The sequence below is a fragment of the Montipora foliosa genome, chromosome 8 (genome assembly GCF_036669935.1).
Source record: "Montipora foliosa isolate CH-2021 chromosome 8, ASM3666993v2, whole genome shotgun sequence".
NCBI lineage: Eukaryota > Metazoa > Cnidaria > Anthozoa > Scleractinia > Acroporidae > Montipora > Montipora foliosa.
The window spans coordinates 46,714,396-46,736,895 of NC_090876.1; the positions used below are offsets into that span (position 1 = coordinate 46,714,396).

Here is a 22,500-nt window from a genome sequence, read left to right on the forward strand (position 1 = left end):
GATGCAATTGCCCAACATTGGTTTGGCGGGATGTAGGAATTGAGTATTAAAATCGAGGTGGAATAGGGGATAAGAAACATTTTTAGGGTGGGATGCTGGATGAAAATACCATGGCGAGACAGGCAGGCACAAGCTCTGCTTTGAATACGGGATAGAGGATAATTCAATTCAAATTTATTCATAATTTATGATAAATTAAAGTGCAGTTCTGCCCGCAAGTAGCAAAAGCTAATAGACGTGGGCGGAATTACAGAGGCACAGCAGTCATAAATTAAATACATTGACTCAGAATATTTTAAATAAACTAAAAAGTGAATAAACTACAGGCTATCTGAAAATAGAAAATTGCAAATACAAAGACACAATGATATTACAACTTAAAGGAAACAAATATACTAGGTGTAGTGATAGAAACCGAAAAAACATTTATAAATTGGGAACTTTTCAGGAAATGATAAGAACTCACAGAGCTAGTACTAACGCACACTGAGAAAAGTAGAAAATTTGAGGTTAAATATTTAAGCTTTGAGTTTTCATTAATAAATGGACGCTTCAACATAGTCATCCTCATCCTCTCATGCAATGCGTTTTTCAAATGCGTGCTTTGATAATTTACAGACTTCATTCTGGAGTGAGTTCCAAAGTTAAGCACCTTACGTCGTAAAAGACCCTTGACTGTGATTTAGTCTTGAGGTTTTGACATAAAAGTTACCAGAGGAGGAAAATCTGGTTTTATGTTGATTCAAGTGAAGAAGAAATAAAGAAGGGAACAGCAGATGGGTTCTAGCCTCACAAAAATTACATTAAAAGTAGAGCACATTATTGTAAGATTACTATTTGTTTAAATGGGTTTTGGCAGCTTGCACCCACGCAGCAAACCATAGGAAAGGAAAGGTAAAGTCAGAGGAGGCGTTTTATTAAGGGAACGGGCACCGGGAAAACTAAGCGGCTGTGGACATGACTTTGCCCGGCTGCTTTCAACATCTCAACGGACTGGGGTTTTTTAATACAACGACTGATTTAAAAAATACAGTTTTCTCCTTTACTTGATCTGTCTTCTGTTGTCAAAATGTCACAATTTCGTAAGATGAGTTCAATTCAACTCAACTCAACTCAACTCAACTCAGAACGAATCGCTCCATAAAGGCCTACCTGAAATGTCCCAATGTTGCATGTTTTGCTATTCACCTTTATCACTCGGCGGCCATTTTGGAGTCCTTGCGGAATAAAGGCTTTGTCTTTGCATTGTCTTTGCCCGTCCAGCCTCACATTGAATGAGAGGTTCGACGGGCAAAATCTTTTGTTTGGACATTGAGTGATATGGGTCTATGGGAGCCCAGAAAAAACCGCGGTCGATCGGCGATTATTTCTCTTCGCGAGCCAAATTGCCTCTAGCTGAGAAAAGGCCAAAATGATTCTTTTTGTGTCACATTCATGAACTAATTTTCTTGTGGATATTAATATCAAATCATGAAATTGTCTGTGTTTTTCTGCATTATAAAGCTATAATTTTTCTGTGGTCGAAGAACATGGCTTTGGGCTTCAGAATGCAGGAAAACACATTTCTGCAACTTAAGAATTTCACACTTTTCTGGGGGAACATGCCCCAAAGCCCCCTAGGAGAGAAGGCCCAGCAGCCTTCCCAATACTTTGCCCGGGTGTTAAACCCAAACGACCCCCTGCTTCAAACCCCATAAACCAGAAAAATAAATCTGGAATCTACAATCCTAGACAAAACTGTTGGGAAGGTTAGCACTTTTGAAGTCTTTATTGCTTCTCTCCCCTCCCCCCTCCTTCAATGTTGTGCAAAACTGAATGGTTTCAGTGGAAAATTGTTGACTTACCTTCCAACATTGAATAGGGGGGAGGGGGGATACGTAAGAGAAAGTGAAACTATTTCTTTTGAGCTTTAACAGAAGCAGGTTGAAATACAGCTCTGGTGTGGTTCATTTACATAACCTTCCCAACTACTTTTGTCTATGATTGTCTGGAAATTCTGGGCGTGGTCTTAAATTGGAAAGACGACTTTTTTCTTAGCGTTTACAGTGCCTTTGAAAAACAAACACAATTAGCGCTTGCATTAACATTTAACTGCTTTTTGCCATGTTATCGTGAATTTTAGGCGTTGATCTGGTTAAAAATAGGGCAAGTTTTCAACTTCATACATGTGTTAGGACGTCCTGTTGCATTAGTGTCTCAATGGTATTAAATTGTAGAGCAAATAACATGATGAAAATTCCTTCATAAATGAACAGAAAGGGGAGGGAACTAAATGATAGTTAATTAAAGCCAAAAAGCTGGTCTTGAAAGGTCAAACGAGTTCACGGACTAAACTCTTACAATGGCGGACGTCAGTTGCACTTTGCCAAGTTGAGAACAGCGCCTTTTAAAACGTAATGTGTGCATTTCAAAGAGAGTCACATTAAATACGTAAATTAACAGTGATTATTTTTTTTGCACCAGTAGCGTGATTAGGATGGCCTGTCAATCATTGACCTATTTTGGGAACAGTAAACATGTATGTGAACATTACTCCATGACATTACTCCATAAGAAAATGCGAAATATATGCCCAATGAATGTGATATTTTGCAACAATGACGTAGTTATATGTAAAGCATACTGGAATACGTACACTGTATTTCTGATTATGGACAAAAGTTATTGTATCTACTTATTTTCAACATTACTCCATTGAAACCATGTATACACAAAGGTTAATTAGATGCATTATTTCAGTTTAAGCTCTCTTTATGGAGTAATGTTGCAGTTTATCTAAAATAAAGCTGACAGGACCATGCAAAGTCCTACTACTATTTCCTTTGAAACCCTTTACACTCCAGTTTCAATAATTTATCTGTAGCTGTGCTGTAAAGGCATTATTTCAGGCTTCGAAAATGGAGTAATGTTGGGAGTGATGTCGGAAGTAATGTAAGTACTCTCGCACTGCTCGCACCATTTCTTGCTAAATCGATCGAAATAAAACAGTTTTTGGCATTCTTCCAACGTCCTCCAAAAAGAAAGCTATCTTTTAACGAATATGAAACATCAAACAACAAAAATGTATTTTTTATGGCACTTATGGCATTCTTAGTAAACACATCCCCAACAGAACGGATTTTGGAGTAACGTTGTGAAGCGTCACGCAAGTCTGAAATCCAAATCATAAAACGATGATTTTAACCAAATTTCAGTATTGTGAGATTTTATTTATCCATTGGAAAGTGCATTATAAGAACGTGTCCAGAATAACAAATGGAAGCCACATGTCAAATACTACGAGAGTTATAAGCGTTCAAAGCAGATTTCCTACTCTCATACAATCCTAGACAAAACTGTTGGGAAGGTTAGCACTTTTGAAGTCTTTATTGCTTCTCTCCCCTCCCCCCTCCTTCAATGTTGTGCAAAACTGAATGGTTTCAGTGGAAAATTGTTGACTTACCTTCCAACATTGAATAGGGGGGAGGGGGGATACGTAAGAGAAAGTGAAACTATTTCTTTTGAGCTTTAACAGAAGCAGGTTGAAATACAGCTCTGGTGTGGTTCATTTACATAACCTTCCCAACTACTTTTGTCTATGATTGTAGAATCGGCAATCTGGACTCAGGAATTCAGAACCCAGAATTCACGATACTTAACATTCACTGGTAAAAAGAAGACAAAAGTTCACTGAAGTTAAGTGCTCTCCAGCGGGTTTAGTATCTGGATTGGTGACCTCAACCTAGCTTAGCTGAGAACAGTGAATGTGCGCCTCACAGGCAGCACAATCATGACATTTAGGGTCTCTGTAATTTTTCACTTTTATCTCCTGCTACCTTAAGTTATAGTGCAGCTATTTATTTGAATGCACTTCTGATGGCGCTCACTTACTCAAGATCGGCACTGTGTAGTGTTTTGTCATCGGTTTCTCTCACCAAACCGCTTAACTCAACTCTATGGCGAACAATGACTGAGACTGGTATTTCAAGAGAAAGACCTACGCGTTGTGGCTGTAGAGCTGGCCAAAGGAAGAGAACACTTATTACAACTATCGAGGGCTTCACGGCAAGTTAATTCTACTCAAGATCGTTTTATTGCTGGGGAAGATATGGGGACTTAGAAAATGGTGGTCATTTGCATATTCCTTCACAGGACGAATTATTTGACAACTATCGTAGTCGCAATGAAAACAATCCCATTGTTACTGACCAACCTTTGTCGTCTGCCGCGGTTAATGACTGTACAGTTAAACCAACACTGTGCTCGGTGAATGTTCGGTCGGTAAAATTCAAGTCTGCTGATTTACTGGACTATATTTATTCATCTTGTGCTGATCTGTTTGCTCTTACTGAGACTTGGCTCAATGCTAATGACACTGCGGCAAAACGTGAATAAATGCCGCCTGGCACGCATGACTTTATCCACCATAATCGATCAGGACGCAAAGGAGGCGGAACAGGACTGCTCTTCAGAGAGAAAATTGGAGTTACATGTAAGAAAATTGATGCCGGAGAGAAAACCTCATTTGAGTTCTCAGAATGGAGCCTAAGTATGAATGCTTTCCAGGCTAGGCCGTCTATTACGGTATTTATCGCCCACCGTATTCTGCTCAGCATCCAGTGACTCTGAAAACGTTTATGGACGTGTTTGCTACGTATCTGGAATCCATCATATTAATTAGTGCCTGAGCCGTTAAGTGTGACTGGGGACTTGAACACCCATGTACATGATACAAATGAACCCAACTCTTGCGAGTTTCTGGATTTGCTTGTATCTATGGGTTTAAAGCAGCATGTGAAGGGTTTGACACATGAGGAAGGCCACACCCTGGATTTGGTCATCACCAGGGAATATGATGACGTCATCAAGAGTGCGCCAGACATTGACCGGTTTATATCTGACCATGCTGCAGTACTTTGTCCCTTGAAGTCTGTAAAACCGCCAGCTGTTGTGAAGGAGATCAAATACAGACAGCTGAAGGCTATTGACATGGATGCATTGCGTGCTGATCTCAGGGATTCTGATCTGTGTACCAAGGAATTCACAGATGTGGATGAAATGGCCAGCTGCTACAACTCCGCTCTCCAGGCCATTCTTGACAAACACGCACCTCTGAAAACTAAGAAGCATGTTCCCTGGTTTAACAGTCAGATGAAGGCTGCCATACGGGCTAGACAAAAGGCCGAGAGGATCTGGCGCAAATCTAAATCTGCACATGACCTTAGTGTTTTTAAGGCGAAGAAAAACCATGCAACATTCATCATGAATCAAGCCCGTTGTGAATATTACACCAGTCACATTCAAGAAAACAACTCTAACCAGAGGAAGCAATTCCAATCTACTAAGGCCTTGCTGTGTGATGCTAAGGACGTTTCTTTCCCTCTGGGCGACCCTGACGAGCTTGCCAATGATTTTGGCAACTTCTTTGTCCAGAAGATTGAGAGGATACACTCAGCGTAGTCTCAATCGCCTCCTCACGCGGATGAGCATACTGCATGCGCCGATGGAAGGTTTACCAGCTTGCAGTCCCTGATGCAAGATCAAGTGCGCATGCGCACTGACAAGGTGCCTAAAAAAATCATGCCAGCTTGACCCGGTCCCAAGGTCAATTGTTGTTCAGTTGCTGGACATTTTGCCGCCAGTAATAAGCAAGTTAGTCAATCTTTCTTTTGATACTGGCTAGTTTGCTGGGACCTGGAAAGAGGTGCTTGTCTTGCCTTCTCTTAAGAAGCATAACTTGGACATTGCCTATAAGAATTTCCATCCAGTGAGCAATCTCACTTATATATACAAGCTCTCAGAAAGGGCGAGTGTCCATAACTTCACTGAGAATTTGACAGTCACAGAGCGCCATTCCCTGCTGCAATCTGCGTACAAGTCTCTACACAGCACGGAAACAGCTTTACTTAAGTAAAAAATGACATCCTGATGTCAATGAATCAACAACATGTCACCCTGCTTGTTTTATTGGATTTAAATGCAGCATTTGCCACGATACACAATGATAAGCTGATTCAGCGTCTCGAGTCTGACTGCGGAGTAACGGGCAATGCCCTTTCTTGGTTCAGATCGTATTTATCTGACCGGTTCCAGCAAGTGTCTGTAAATGGTGGTCTTTCCAGAAGTTCCCCTCTGTCAAGGCGTCCCTCAAGGATCTTGCTTAGGCCCACTGCTCTTCATCATATAACTTTAAGAGTGTATTTGCTAGCAGTGAGAGGTTGCTGGGGGCTGTTAAAGATGAAAGAATATCGAATCAAGTCTAGACAAAGCAAGAAGGTAAGAATGGAAATGCAGCTGATTCATCGTCGAAACGACGCATGTAAGGCAGACCCCAGCTCCTTGGGATTTGGCGAGGGGGTATCTCTTTCATCTGTCAGGATATTCGATCATTTGACGCCGAAGATGCAATACGTCTTTACCGAAGCGAAGAAATTCAAAGGGCAAAACAACTATCAATTTTGTTGGACTAAAAACTCTTGCGTTTATTTACGGAAAGACGGCAGCTCCCGAGCATTGAAGATACGAGACATTGCTGATTTAACAAGGCTTGGCTGACTTATCATGTATCCTTTCATAACTTCATCGGACGATGAAAGACGATGAATGTCGGAAAACTGTAAGATTTCTGTTTCGGGAGTTACCGTATTTTGGTGTCAACCATTTTGTACCGCTCCACGGCCAATTTAACAATTTCAACACTACTTCTCTTCCAACCAAAAAATACCTAGAAAAGCTCTCCAGTTTTCATGACCTTGATTTATTCAGTCTAAACACAGCTAGTAATATCAACCTGGACCAAAATCTCGCAGATATAAAAATTCACAGTCGGTATTTCTCGCCTCATAGTTTTAACGCGATGAAAAATAGTTCTCACGATACCAATGATTTGTTTTCCTTGTTCCATACGAATGTTCGAAGCTTAAAGCGCAATTTTGAAAATCTGCAGACTCATCTACTTAATGAGCTTGGATATCCTTTTAATATTATAGGAATAACTGAAACTAGAATCACTGAAAATGATCAGTCTGATTATCATCCAAGTATTTCTGGCTATGGTTTTGAATTCGCCCCGACACCTCTTGCTGCTGGAGGTGTTGGAATGTTTATTGATGAAAATGTTAAGTATAGAGTCATTGAAAAAATCTCGTCACGCGCTTTTCAAGCCCTGTGGGTTGAATTACAATTTGAAATGAAAAGTAACATTATCTGTGGTGTAATTTATAGGCAGCACAACTCCCCTGAGAGCTTTCAGACATATTTTGATGAAACCTTAGAAAAACTTAGTACATCTGGCAAGCCTATTTATGTTATGGGAGACTTCAACATAAACCTCCTCAATGCCGAAACCTGCAACTTTACTAAAGACTTCTTACTTTCGCTGCAAAGTTTTTCTTTTATTCCTACAATTGATAAACCAACTAGGGTCAACAGTAAGTCAGCCACTCTAATTGATAATATCTTCGTGAACCAAATCGGTAGGGAAATCACGAGCGGTAATATAATCTCGGATATAAGCGATCATTATTCTCAATTTTGCATTATTAAGTCTCTCAAAGTAAAGGAGTTACCCCGAAGAAATATGTATCGGAAATTTTCAAGAGACACGGAGGAAAAAATTCATTCAGAATTATCCGAGATCAACTGGGATTTGGCCATGAGAAACTGTGGAGATAGTGCAGATGCTGGTTTTTCTAAATTCTTTAACAGCGTTAACAAAATAGTAAACAAACATGCGCCCCTTCGACCTTTATCAAAGCGCAAAGCCAAGCAATTTTCTAAACCCTGGATCACTAGGGGGATACGTAAGTCAATACAGGTAAAAAATTCTCTATTTGCATCTGGAAATTATGAAAAATATAAACACTATCGCAATAAATTACTTACACTTGTTCGCTGCAGTAAGAAGTCGTACTATCATTCATATTTCAATGATCATATGACAAATGTTAGAAAAACTTGGATCGGGATTAATCATCTCATTGGCCGAAATAAAAGAAGATGTAAGCCTATTGTTACGAGCCCTAATGTGCTCAATGAATTCTTTTCTTCCGTGGGTCAAACACTTGCGGCATCTGTTCCTCCTGCTAATCATCATTTCGGTGATTATCTCCCTGCTGCTAATTCATCTAGTTCATTCTTCTTCGCGCCAGTCACTCCCATGGAATTCGAAACTGAAATTCTGCTTCTCCCTACTAACAAATCACATGGCTTATACTCTTGTCCTGTTCGCGTATTGAAATCTTCCAGTAGTGTACTCTCTCGACCATTGGCATATATAATGAATAATTCCGTTTTAACAGGACAATATCCATCTAAATTAAAGCACGCAAAAGTTGTTCCCATCTTCAAGGGTGGCGATGAAACGGACCCAAGTAACTACCGTCCCATTTCTCTTCTTTCGCTATTCAATCGGCTCTTTGAGAAAGTTATGTATAATAGATTAAAATCTTATGTCGAATTAAGTGGACTTCTGTACAATGGCCAGTATGGTTTTCGTGAGAATATGTCAACTCAGCATGCAATTTTGGATATTGTGAATTCGATACAAAGCAATATGGATAACAAATTGTTTACTTGCGGTGTTTTCCTCGACTTCAAAAAGGCTTTTGATACTGTGGATCACTCAATTCTTCTGAGCAAGCTATATCATTATGGTATAAGGGGGCCAGTAAACGAATGGTTTTCATCCTATTTAAATGGCCGTGCCCAAACTACTCAAATTGATAAACAAATATCATCTAAAAGAAATGTGTTACCAGGGGTCCCACAAGGCTCTGTTCTAGGCCCTCTACTTTTCTTGATATATATTAATGATATTTATAATTCTTCTAAGAAGCTTTCTTTTTATTTATTTGCTGATGATACAAACCTGCTGTTTGCTGACAAGGATTTGAAGTCACTAGAAAATGTAATCAAGATCGAGTTGCAGAAAGTCTGTGACTGGTTGAATGCTAACAAGCTGACCATAAATGCAAAAAAGTCAAATTTTGTCATCTTTAGACCATCACAAAAGAAGCTTAATTATCAGATTAATATAAGGATATACAACAATGCCTCAAATTGTGATACGTTTCTGGAATGCAAAGATTATGTAAAGTTCCTGGGCGTTCTCATCGATAAAAACTTAACTTGGAAATATCATATTGACTACATTGCTTCTAAAATCAGCAGGGTTGTAGGAATTATATCGCGATTAAGGCACTCTGTCCCTCTGAATACTTTAATCCAAATTTACCGTTCTCTGATCTTCCCATATACATACTACGGAATTGCTGCCTGGGGCCAGGCTGCCCAGATCTATTTAAGGAAGGTCTTTATCTTACAAAAACGAGCTTTTCGGCTAATGTTCTTTGCTGGTAACAGATCTCATGCTATTCCTTTGTTTGTCTCTGCTGATGTCTTACCACTCAACATGCTTTATTTTGAAACAGTATGTTCCCTTATGCACGACATATCTACCAATTCTGCGCCTCAGAATATCTGTGATCTTTTTACTTGTTCATCTGACGTTCATATATATAACACTAGATTTTCTGATGCTGGTAATTTATACGTTAATAAATCAAGACTAAGACTTCAACTTAATTCGTTTTCCATTTTGGGAGCTAAGCTGTGGAATTGCCTGAATCCTGAACTGCGTAAACTTAGGAAAAAACCCTTCAAAAATAAACTTCATCAATTTTTGCTTGCGGTACTTGGTAATGAGGATGATTATGTTGATGTCTCTACGTTAATGTTAAAAATTACTAATTATCATTAATTAAGCTCTAGTAGCTCTTATTATTCATTTCTTATGTTATGTGTATTATTATAGTTCTTGCTCTTCTATGTAAATTCTAGCTATCTGTGAATATATGTGTATATCTATTTCTATTATTATTATTATTATTATTTATTTATTTATTTATTTATTAAACACTGATGTAATTTTATTGTAAATTATACAATCCGCCCCGATTAGCTTTGCTATTTGCGGGTTGTATAAGATTATAAATTCTGTTTTTATAAAATTAATTTAATAAATGATGATGATGATGAAGTAGAGGAATAAGGCATTCCACAGACAGTTCATCAGGGGGATGCAAAAATGTGAAAGATCCAGAACCTTAGGATTGGCTAAGAAGAGGTACCTTCAAGGAAGAAACTGAACTGAACTGAAGGACTCCTTACTGAAGCACAAGATAAGGCAATATGAACAAACCAGTACAAAAGGTGGATAGCGCAATTGCTTTCGCTAATACTTATCCACTGGATAGTGATTTATCCGGTGGATAGTGCTATCCATCGTTTGAACAACTGGGGCCAGGTCAATAATAGAATTGACAATGCAAATGTGTCACCTAATCATGTGTCAGTAGTGCGCAGAAAAGGAGGAAATCATTTGTCAGATGTAAGAAACAAGCACAAAAGCAGTATAAAACTGTAGAGATATCACGAGATAGTACAAATCCACTGACCGGAAACTTTGCCAGAAGTTGAAAAGTTACAAACACTTAATTTAACTCATGAAATACGAGCCATATACATGTGTCCACCTACCTTCCATTTCACTTAACTTGTCCTTCAAATGCTTGGACATTTCTTTAGAAATAAAAGAGACAGTCAATAAGCGAACTTTGAAAATACACCGTATATATACCTTTGCAGGAAAAAAAAGAAAACCTTACGGTTCTTGCTACATCCCCTACCATTCAATAAGTCAATAAAAATGCATGAACTTACCATGTCTCTCTTTTAGAGTATCTTTGCTGCTGCCTTCATCTGTTTTAAGCCTCTTTGTCAGGATGCCTTAATCAAAACAAATCCATGAATCGATTAATCAATCAATTGAATAAAAGAGCACATTTTATTAAAGGGCACACTAAACGAACACTGAAAAAGGCTGACATGAAAGATACTTTACAGTAACTATATCTCTTCCTTGAGAACTCAACGGTCTCTTAATAATTAAGATGGGTGAACTGGACTAGACATGAGAAAAGTTCATGGAAAGAGAGTTGACATAGCTTCAACAATTATTGACTTCTTTCACTGAACAGATTAAATTATGGCAAGATTTTGACACAAGACTCTACTTTATTATGTACATGCTCATAATTAACTTAAGATAAACTTATAGCATGTAAGAGATATCTACCAATGACAGAGATTTTTTGGGAATGTACATGTACATGATCTGAGGACTGCAGGCACAAGGGATGTTGTGACTTGTTGTCTGTACATGTGCATGCCAGTAACATGTCAAAATAATAATAATAATAATAATAATAATAATAATAATAATAATAATAATAATAATAATAATAATAATAGGGTTACCACAATAATAAGAGGGTTACCACAAGGGGAGCTCTGTGTCCCAGATTGTTCACGCTGTGCTTAAATCCCTTGGCGTGGAAACTTGCAGTGACAGAGGGTATAAGAGGTCCAAACCAATCAACGCTAAGATAACGGATGTACTGTACATTGATGACTTAAAAGTCTATGCTCAATCTGAAAGTAAACTCAGCTGCGTATTGAAGAACACCAACAGTTGCATGAATGATAATGGTCTACAGCTAAACCCCAAGAAGTGCAATGTAATCCACATGAAAGGAGGTGTGATCAAACAAGGGATGCCTGGAATAAAAGTCAGCGATACAGTAGTGGTACAACCCCTGGGAGAAGATCCACAGTACAAGTTTCTCGGAATTCTAGAGAATGTATGTCAGGAAGAGAAGAGAATGTTGGAGTGTGCTGAAAAGACATATCTACAACGTTTGTCAGTAATTTGGTCGAGTCCACTATCAGATGCCAATCGTGTGGCTGCTTCTAATCAGTGTGCAGTAGCAGTCCTTAAGTACCCCATGTGGACGCAGCATTGGCCCGCTGACAGAACTAAGAAGGATTGATCGAGAAGCGCAGAAAATCATGGTAACAAACAGAGGGAAACACCCAGCGTCATCAACCGCCCTATTGTACGTGTCGAGAAAGAAAGGCGGACGTGGCCTGCAGTCAGTAGAGGGAGGGTACAAGATCACGAAGATTAAGGCAGCAATGAAATTGTTCTCTAACAGTGACCCTAGCATGAAAATGGTGAGAGAGTTTGAAGAGCGTTCTGCTGTTTTGGGATATCAGTCACTGATTACAGAGGCCCTCAGGTATAGTGAAGAACTTGTACTGACGCTGAGGCTTGCCTACCCGGAACCAACGGTATGTGAAGCTGCTGGAGAGGAGGTGATTGCAACAAAGGCAAAGCAACTGCTGAGATCAAAGTACGAAGAACAGTTGTTGAAGACAGTATGTGATGAAGCATGGCAGGGAAAGCTGCATACAGCAAGATGGAATGATGATAGCATGAGCACTAAGAACTGCTTCTCATGGCTAAGCGAATGGACGTCATGCCCAACGTATGTTGTGGCCGGTATGTATGAGTTATATGAACAGCTCCTACCAACGAAGTTATACCAAGTTAAGAAGATTAAGATATCACAGTTGAGTAATGTGTCCTGTCGTATGTGTAATAAGGCACCAGAAAGCGTACCTCACGCGCTATCGGGATGCTCAGCCCTTGCCCAAAACACAACAATGCATTGAAAGTGTGACGTCATATGAAATCCAAGAATTGGTTTCGCTTAAGAATTGGTTCACGCTTAGCGTGCGTATAATTATCAAGTTATGGATGCACGCAGGAGTTTGCTAAGAACAAGAGAAGCGTAAGAGTCGCATGAGGCTACAGCCTAGCTTCTCGAGTGCATAGCAAACTCCCAAGTGCATCCATAACTCGATATATGCACAGCTAAAAGCATGAACCAATTCTTCTGTAACATAGCGACAACAACTTGAGCGATAAAACATGTTTTATTTGATATTGACTTTAAAGTTCTCACAACTCACGGTGAGGGAAAAGAAACGAACCTATTGACTGGTTAAAATAATGCCACAAGTACATGTAAGTTGAGAAAAAGTTGAGCAAGAACGATTCATTTAACTAAATGTTGAAACGATTTGCTTATTCAGTTAAAGAAAACATTGGCAAACAAAGTCAAAGCACTCGATAAAAATGTCAACAAACAAAGTCAAAATGCCCAAGTAAACAAATTTTTTGGATTGTTGAGAACGATGCTGAGTTCACTTTGCCATGTATAGTGCAGTTGCTGAAGACGGACTCCAGGAAACTTGCATTTTTTCGCACTGCACCAAGCTAAATTCAGAAAAAACCCGGTAATACCTTTAAGTTTATAGGTAAAGCGTGATTAATGTTTTCGACCATGTTTCAGTGTAGCTGTACCTTTTTTAATGAAATTCGGATTTAATATTTTTCGCGCTTTTCCGACTTAGTTGTTTTTGTCGTTAACTTGTTTTTGGCAGGTTGAACAAATGAAATTATACAAAACAACGATAAAAACAAGAATTTCTACTTTTGAAAGTTGCCACAGACCAACTTAAGCCGTTTTCGTTCTTGTTCATGAGTGACTTTCAAATACAATTTTGTGCATTTTTTGTGTTGAACGTGCCTGTTGTGCTTCGGTTTCGTTGCCCCCAGTTCTAGTTGGCTTCCCTGCTTGGTAAAAAGTCAATGCCGGGAGAAAATTTTGGCTGGTCCTCTCTGTGTTCTTCTTTTCACTTCTTTCACTGCCAACTACAAGGGAACTCGCAAAACTCAAAGAAAACTTTGGTTCCAAAATGAAGCTGCACACGTCATGTTATATACGCACGGCCGTGTGTATGTTTAACAATTATTCCATGAGCGCGCATTGGATATGAGATGATAGATAGCCAACAAGGCGCGTAGCGCCGAGTTGGCTATAATCATCTCATATCCAACAAGCGGGAGTGGAATAATTGTTAATTATTAAAAATGCCCCCAAAATATAGAAAACTAGAGTAAAATAAAAATGAAAAAGGCCCAAAAAATCACGGATATGCTTGCCGTGTTGGTAGATCATGGTATAATGGCTCATAACCCATGATGGCTTAGCCAATCAAAACTCTCGAATTGCATTATACAATGAGCCAGTTTTTAATAAAGAGAAATACACAATAGTCGCTTAATAGGATTTGGATTGGACTAGCATGAACGCTATGTTATAATAAAACTTATCCATTGGATAGTGATTTATCCGGTGGATAGCGCTATTCATTGTTTGAACAACTGGGGCCAGGTCAATAATAGGATTGACAATGCAAATGTGTCACCTAATCCTATGTGTCAGAAGTGCGCAGAAAAAGAGGAAACGATTTGCTAACAACGAAATGTACAGTGTAAGAAACAAGCGCAAAAGGGGTATAAAACTTAAGTGGAGACATCACTGGAAACTTTGCCAGAAGTTGAAAAGTTACAAACACTTATAAATAATTATTTAACTCATGAAATACCAGCCATTTACATGTGTCCGCCTACCTTCCATTTCACTGAACTTCTCCTTCAAATGCTTGGACATTTCTTTAGGAAAAAAAGACACAGTTACTAAGCGAACTTTGAAAATACACTGTAGCTTTGCAGGAAAAAAAACAAAACGGTTCTTGCTACATCCCCTACCATTCAATAAGTCAATAAAATGCATCAACTTACCATGTGTCTGTTTTAGTGTATCTTTGCTGCTTCCTTCATCTGTTTTAAGCCTCTTTGTCAGGATGCCTTAATCAAAACAAATTCATGGATTAATTAATCAATCAATTGAATAAAAGAGCACATTTTAATAAAGGGCACACTAATACAAACACTGAAAAGGGCTGGCAGGGAAGGTACTTTACAGTAACTATAATTATAATCTCTTCCTTGAGAACTCTACGGTCTCTTAACAATTAAGATGGGTGAACTGGACTAGACATGAGAAAAGTTCAAAGAAAGAGAGTTGACTTCTTTCACTGTACAGATTAAATTATGGCAAGATTTCGACACAAGACTCTACTTCATTATGTACATGCTCATATGTCTTAAGATAAAACTAGGAGTTTCAGTGTGAAAGTGTGTGCTGGCGTGGAAACTGGGAGCAGTGACTGGTACTTTTTTTTTTTAAACAGCTGCAAATTTTTGAAGCAAGAGGGTACCGGAAATGTCCGTGAAAGTGTTAAAAGAGCGAAGAAAGGTGTGCATATCTTTAGCCTGTGTAGCAGGCGTTACTACTTTATAAACAAAGGGGTCTAGCTCGAGAAGTGATTTTCTCTTCGCTCAACGGTTGAAGACGTTGAAGAAAAATTTGACTCGGTGGTCAAATGTAAGAGGTTCAAATACTGAACACGCACCGTACGGTTCAATGATGATCAATGACGTCCCATTGGAAAAGTACTCGACTCGAAGGCTGTGAGGTTGTAAGATTCCCTTCCACGTGCAGGTGACGTCATCACGGGTGTCAATACCCCGGATTACAGACATGATAACACCACATTCGACTGCGCATGCTTCCGATCTTACATTCCACAAATTTTGTTTGTTTGTTGTTTGAGCAGGTCTAAGTTTTGGATGCTATTCAGCTGATGTGGACCTGCTATACCCACCCACCCATATACTCACAGAGGACAGCCACAACACCGGGAACTTCATCCCCTACTCTTCTCAAATAGTGTGTGGGTTCTTTAAAGTCCCACAGGGAACAAATGAACATGGAAGATATTTGTGAGACGGGGCCTACAGTTTATAATCCTTATCCGAGAAGACTTGAAAGTCTAACCATTTGCAGATGTATTTACAAAGGCAGCACTTTCTCCTGAGTTATTTTGAGACCCTGAGTGTTAGTCCAGCCGGAGTCGAACTCACGACCTCCCGCATGGCAGCCCTGGTGCTGGCGAGCCTTAGCGAGGCTACTGCCTTATAGTTGTGATAACAGACTGTCTTTAGACTGTTCCTGAGTTTGACTTTTTTCTTTTGAAATTTTGTGTCACTGGACTTAATTAAGTAAGAGTACATCCTGAGGACTGTAGACACAAGGGATGTTGTGACTTGTTGTCTGTACATCCGTACATATGCATGCCAGTAACATGCCAAAATAAAAATAATAATAATAATAATAATAATAATAATAATAGGTTTATTGTAAGCACTGTAAAACTCAGTCTGCCAGTTAGTGAGACAAATCAATTTAGAGGACATTTTATAATCCAATCGTTTTTCAATCAGGTCTCATATTTCCAATAAGAACGAACTGATATGGTCAGCAAACCAACCGGTACAGCCTGTGCAAACATCAATGCATGACTCAGTCTGTCTACAGCCCGTAGGCTTACTCTGGGACCTTAAGTCACCTTAAAGGGTTTTCAGCTGAGCGCGCGCGCGTAAGCCACACACGCAATTCATAAGCTGCTTGCATCAGCTCATGATTTAAATGGGTCACCAAAAATAAACAAATACCGCTAATTTCGCTTACCTTTTTCCAATTCCTATATACATGGCATATAAATAGACATCTCCTATTCACGAAAACTACGAAAATTCTACTTAAACGGTTTAATAGTTACTTAGATCCGTTTGTGTTGACCTGCAGCTCCACTCGCGCGCGGATGTGAATGAGCGGGTGACGCATGCGTAAATGCTGATCTTGTAACCCCCTAATTTTTCATGATTTTGCAACTTTACTCGTTTATATCTCTGCTTCTGCACGGTGAATTTTTTCATTTTTTGCATGTTAGCTTAGATTAATTTAAACCGTTTGTCTTTCAAATTTAAAAAAATTCTGTATGTGAAAAAAATAATTAGAGACAATTCAAAAAAACTTATTTTTCTGAAAAACTGACCTACAGATTTTGTTGAATTTTAAATATTTTAGAGGGTATTTCTAACATTATCTGGTAACGATGAATGGGAAAATTTCACCGTCCCGTTTCTTCAAAAAGGACCACATATGTTGATTTTAAGCCTCAAAGAAATGCCTAATATCGTTGCCATGGTAACATTATTTTGGAGGAAAACATAATGTGAGAAATCTACGATAGGTACTTAATACCCTGGCCAAATTTCCTCTTGATATGATTGCCCTAACTGTATCTAAGGACAGAATATGTTTATTTGTTTGGAAAAGGGAGAAACTATTTCGAGCCTCCTTAAATCCATAAACACAACACACCTTAAAGATAGCCGATAGCCTAAAACAGTTGAGAATGTCAGTCAACAAAGTAGTGGCAGATCAAGGGAGGCATCTTAAAGTAATTGTCTCTTGGTTGATTTCCAAAAAAAAAAAAAATTGGGGTTTCCTACCGATACCCACTTGTAAGGTGCTGATAAGCCTGGCGAAGTCTTGCCGTAACACATAGGCATGGCCAGAACACCCAAGAGGACATGCAGGAGAGATAAGTGTTTGCAGGAATTATGTAAGTCCTGATTAAATATCTGTGACAAGCCCTTTTTTTAGCTTTGCCTTGCAACATGTACAATGTAGCTCTAATGGGGAGACCTCACGCAAGATTCTAGTCTCCACACATTTTATTTTTGGGAAGATATTATGCCATTTGCTTGTTACAAAAACAAGTATTAAACATGAAAGCCCATAAAAATAGTTGTCTTAAGCTATTACATGTAATTCCTCACCTTTGTGAGGAGCAGTGATATGATGCCTCAAAATATTTTTGCAACTTTGAATAACAAATATAACATATGAAACAACCAAACAAATTTAAGTATAGGTAATCACATGATTTTGAGTGCAATTTGGAATAAATAAGCACTGGTAAAGTTTTTCAAAGACGACCAAAATTTCAATCTGTAGTCTTTGAAATAATTTACAAGTGCTTATTTATTCCAAATCGCACAAGAAAAATTATGATTCCCTTTTAATAAGGTACATGAAAAAATTTGAGATGGTTAAGCAGAAGAAACACACACATATCACACAATCAGGGAAAAATTGTGCCATCTAGAGCGCACTTGATTTGAAAACAAAACCGCTTCCAGTCCTTCTCGATTGACCTGGTCCTTTCTGTCTGCGGTGCTGTTCCAGCATATTATCATGGTCTTTGCTGTGTTTATCTGGAGGCCTGCCATTTTTGCATAACGTCCCAGGTTGCTGACTTTAGTCTGGATATGACTTCTGCTGCTAGAGATCAGGGCTAGGTCATTGGCAAAGTCAAGATCTTCTAGGAAGTTGCTGAACTGCCGTCTGATGCCCATGTTCCCATGCTTGGTGGTCTTTTTCATAACCCAGTCCACAAAGCATGTAGGAAAAGAAACCCAGACATACAACAATCGGTAAAATTTAAGAATCCGATCCCACCAACGCGTCGGCCAACGCGTCGGCCAACGCGTCGGCCGACTGTCGGCCGACTGTCGGCCGACTGTCGGCCGACTGTCGGCCGACTGTCGGCCGACTGACGGCCGACTGACGGTCGACTGTCGGCCGACGCGTTGGCCGCTGTTTAAACTTATAACATACAAGACGCGTCGGTGGTGCGTCGGTGGTGCGTTGGTGGTGCGTCGGTGGCGTGTCGGTGACTCATTTGGGCCTTATTGAACTGTTGAAAACCTAAACGTACCTTTTTCAAACTGAACGGAACTGTCTTCGACGGAAAACTTTCACTACCATATTGTATTTCGTGATATTAGAACCCAGTTCCCATTACGACAAGTGTTACTAGAACCCAGTTCTCACTCGTTGCCCGAGGCTTCGTCATCATCAGCTATTTATATATATTATTACAGGGCTTCTAAGAGGGTGCGAATTTGGACATGCGGGACTTTGAAGTATCATTATGCGGCAAGGAAGCAGGACTTTGAAGTATCATTAAGCGGCAAGAATATATTTGAGCACAAGGGGACAACATAATGCAATTGAATTGGTCATAGACTTTTGCAAACTTGGTGGCTCCTAAAGGAGCCATTTTTTTTTAAGTTGACAAAACCCTCTAGGAATAGAAGGCATCGTCCAAAGCCATCGGCAACAGCCTCTTCGCGATGCGAAGTCGCTTCACAAACGGCAACAGATCGCCCAGCTGCCTTCGGCACTCCTGCTCGATCCTTTTAACTGAAAGTTTCGGGTCTCCCAGCCTCTCGAGGGTGCTCTCGTATGTTACTTCATTTACAATTCGCAGCTCCGCTATACCCAGAAAGTCTCTAACCGTGCTGCGTGCTGTGCCTGCGAGTCTGTACGCGTTGTTCAGGCTACACTTTTTCTCGGTCATAATGGAGAGCACTGCTGCGTATCGGCGATGGATTTCAGTAAGGTCATTGCGGTCGACCTTCGCAGCACTTTCATGGTTTGTTGCAGCTGGTGGATCTCCTCCCCTTTTTAGTTTTCTGTTTTTTAGCTGGTGGCTGCTCGCAATCACATTTACGACTGTCGCCACTACAAGAACCGCACATCACTAAACAGTGGATTCTCGTATGACCAGATTGTCCGCAGACAGTACACTTAGTTAGACGTTGAGACATGATCGAGTATTGACAGTTGCAAATAGATGCTAATGGTATCAACTACATTGAGTTGTCACATTAAATAACATGTTCCTTTCATTTCATTCGTTCAATAAGAAGCGTTGTGATTGGTTTAATTCGATCCTAACTTTGATTGGTTTAATAAGAAGCGTTGTGATTCGCTGTTTTTAAGCAACGGTGATTGGTTTAATTAACGAAAGTTCGATCCTAATGAAATCTCTTGATCCTAAGTTCATTATTCTCTAGCATTTTGATCACGACTTTATACGACATGGAGTTCCGTGATCTTTTAGTTATACTGGGAAATTTTCAGAATCTTTTTAATTTCTGCGTGAGTCAAAAGATTTTAGCGAGCTGTCAGCAGTGTTCCCGATGTGGTTCTAAGATGGAACTTACAGAGACAACACGGGTAAAAGACGGATACATGTGGCGCTGTACGAATAAGCGATGTCGAACGTGGCTTTCAATAAGGTCGGGATCCTTCTTCGAGGGATCTAATATCACGTTAAGTTCCTGGCTGCATCTGATGTTCCTCTGGGCTATGCAGATTTCGGGAAGCAAAATCGCGCGACTTACGAGCCTTTCAAAGCCTACTGTGGTCCGTGCGCTGGGTGAGCTAAGAACAATCTGTTCCAACAAAGTCCTGAATGCCGGAATTAAGCTTGGGGGCTTAGGGAAGACCGTGGAAATAGACGAGTCGAAGTTTGGTGCCAAGAGAAAGTATAAGAGAGGGAGAGTATCGGAAGGTCCGTGGGTATTTGGCGTGGTGGAGCGAGGTTCGCAGAAGGTGCTGCTTTTCCGCGTTCCCGACCGAACTAGAGAGACCCTGGTTCATCGTCTCATCACTACACATATCCAACCTGGATATATCCATGTATCAGTAAATCATTCCAAGAACTTTGTTGACCCCGACAGTGGTGCACACACCAATACCATCGAAGGCGTGTGGGCTTTGGTCAAGAAGAAGTTGAAGTGGATGTGTGGTACGCTGTATGAATACATACCCAGCTACTTGGATGAGTTCACCTGGTTTCGGAACTTCGGAAAAGACCAAGCATTTGAGCAGTTGCTGAAAGACATCGCTGAACAGTTTCCACTGCAGTAAAATTGAAATTACAAACGGCTCCTTTAGGAGCCACCACATATTAAAAGTCAATGATCAATAAAGAGTTTAAGCTTCCCAGTCCTTTATAATGCCACCACATATTAAAAGTCAATGATCAATAAAGAGTTTAAGCTTCCCAGTCCTTTATAATGCACGAAAAATAAGCATGTTAGTCGACTTGCAAATTAACTCCCCGCTTTGGTAGCCGACCCTTGCCAAAACATCGAGCAGACCTAGGTACTAGTGTTTCATTTTAAAAATGGCGGCTATTTGCCAATGGTGTTTTCGTCGTTCCTTATGGAGTTGTTCTTGCTTCCAACTGAAAGAACTAACAAAATTTCAAAGAGTAAGTATTTCGCCCAACGTGACGGTAGTGTTTAGACCAACGTGTCGGTAGTGTGTCGGCCAACGCGTCGGTAGTGTGTCGGCCAACGCGTCGGTAGTGTGTCGGCCGACGTGTCGGTAGTGTGTTGGCCGACGTGTCGGTCGTGTGTCGGTGGTGTGTCGGCCGACGCGTCACAATCCTCCGGTATTTGTTCTTGCTCCCACAGCTTACACAAGAAGTAAAATAAGACATCCATGGATGTTTCTAAGTCTGTCTTTAGAATCTCAACGGTCAAACTATCAACTCCCCCAGCAGTTCCAATCTTAATTCATCTCCTTAAAGGTTGCATAGATTTCAGCCTTTGTTGGTACATCAACATCAATATCAACATCAATACAATAATAATTGTTACAGATTCAGGGATCACACCCTTGCCATCAAACTCTCCTGTATCTTCAGGTGCTGGATAATTCAAGACTTCAAGGAAATACTCCTTCCATCGTTTTTGAATTCCGTCTTGTCCGTCCGTTTTGTCAGCAGCACTCCCTCTTTGTTCTTTATCATATCCATGGTCTTGCCCTTCTTGGTTGACAGATTCCTGGTAGCATCATAAACTGTTTTAAGGTGGCCCTTCTCTGCAGCTTTCTGTGCTTTCTGGGCGACCTTCTCTACCCAGTCATTCTGACTTGCCTTTTTTGAGTTGTTTCTTCACCTCTTTATTTTTGGTTGAATATGCATATCTGAGCTGCTCCATGACCCTTTCTGACCTGGTGGAGTCCATTTTCCTTTTCAACTCTCTCCTGTCATCTATTATCTTCCAGCTTTCAGCACTGATCCATGGTTTGTTTGACCTTGACTGAAACCCCAGAACCTTTTCAGCTGTTTTTTGGTAACTTTGCTTGATCTTCTTCCAGTCATTTTCCACATATTGAGCATGATCAGCAATGTTATTGGCCTCATCATCTGCCAGGCAGCTGATTCTGTTTCGAAGTTCAATTTTAAAATTCTGCGCTACCTCAGGCACTATGAGCTAGGCGGTGTTGTGCTTCTTTAATCTGTTTGTGTTCTTCTCAACTCTACACAGCCGCAACTTGATCTTTGCGATGACTAGGTGGTGAACACTGTTGATATCAGCTCCACCGTTGTGGAACATTTTTACTTTATTCACAGTCTCTCTCAAACAATAACAAGAATCGCAATGGACAAATTTCGAGCAAAGATAATCAAAGATACTCAGGACTTAAATACCATTGTTGTACTTTCAATTTGCCTTTGAGAGGCTAGGGTTTTCCATGCTTGGAGTTCAAATAAATTATTGACATCAGCATCATACTTAGAGTAGGTCAAGACACAGGCTTCTCTGTTTTGTAGTTTTTGCAGTTTGTCCTGCAATGTTTCTGCACAGTTTACCCCAACAATATTACAGTAGCTGAAATGCGGTTGTACTAGGGCATGATAAAATTAATAGAATGTAAGGACCCATAGGGGACAAGATGCCTGATTCGTTTTATGGCCCCCACCAGAAGAAATTTTCTTGGTTAACTTATCAATATGGCTTATCATCATCAAACCAATTTTGATCCGGGTTTATCCCCGTAGACGGGGGTTGCCGGATTTACCCCACTTTAGCAGTAATCTTTCTAACTCCCACTCTCCAACTCGCTTGATTCATGGCGTCCTTTTTCTCCAGACCAACACTCTTGCTCTCCTTCTCCACTTGCTTCTTCCACGTCTTCTTTGGTCATCCTC

The 22,500-nt window shown here is 40.0% G+C and overlaps 1 protein-coding gene across 6 annotated transcripts in view; it reads right to left on the minus strand.

The window, feature by feature from the left end:
* Positions 1-22,500, minus strand: part of LOC137967650 (NLR family CARD domain-containing protein 3-like) — a 308,047-nt gene that overhangs the window by 196,815 nt on the left and 88,732 nt on the right. For 5 of the 6 annotated variants that reach the window (XR_011116550.1, XR_011116551.1, XM_068814169.1 and 2 more), the window contains exons 7-10: positions 14,534-14,599; positions 14,363-14,404; positions 10,702-10,767; positions 10,519-10,560 (exon numbers count right to left, since the gene is read on the minus strand). Coding sequence is in view for 4 of the 6 variants with exons in the window: in XM_068814169.1 (XP_068670270.1) it covers positions 10,519-10,560; positions 10,702-10,767; positions 14,363-14,404; positions 14,534-14,599 (216 nt within the window). In the remaining 2 variants the exon portion in view is untranslated. The remainder of the gene's footprint in view (positions 1-10,518; positions 10,561-10,701; positions 10,768-14,362; positions 14,405-14,533; positions 14,600-22,500) is intronic. The other variant, XM_068814168.1, reaches the window with a different exon arrangement.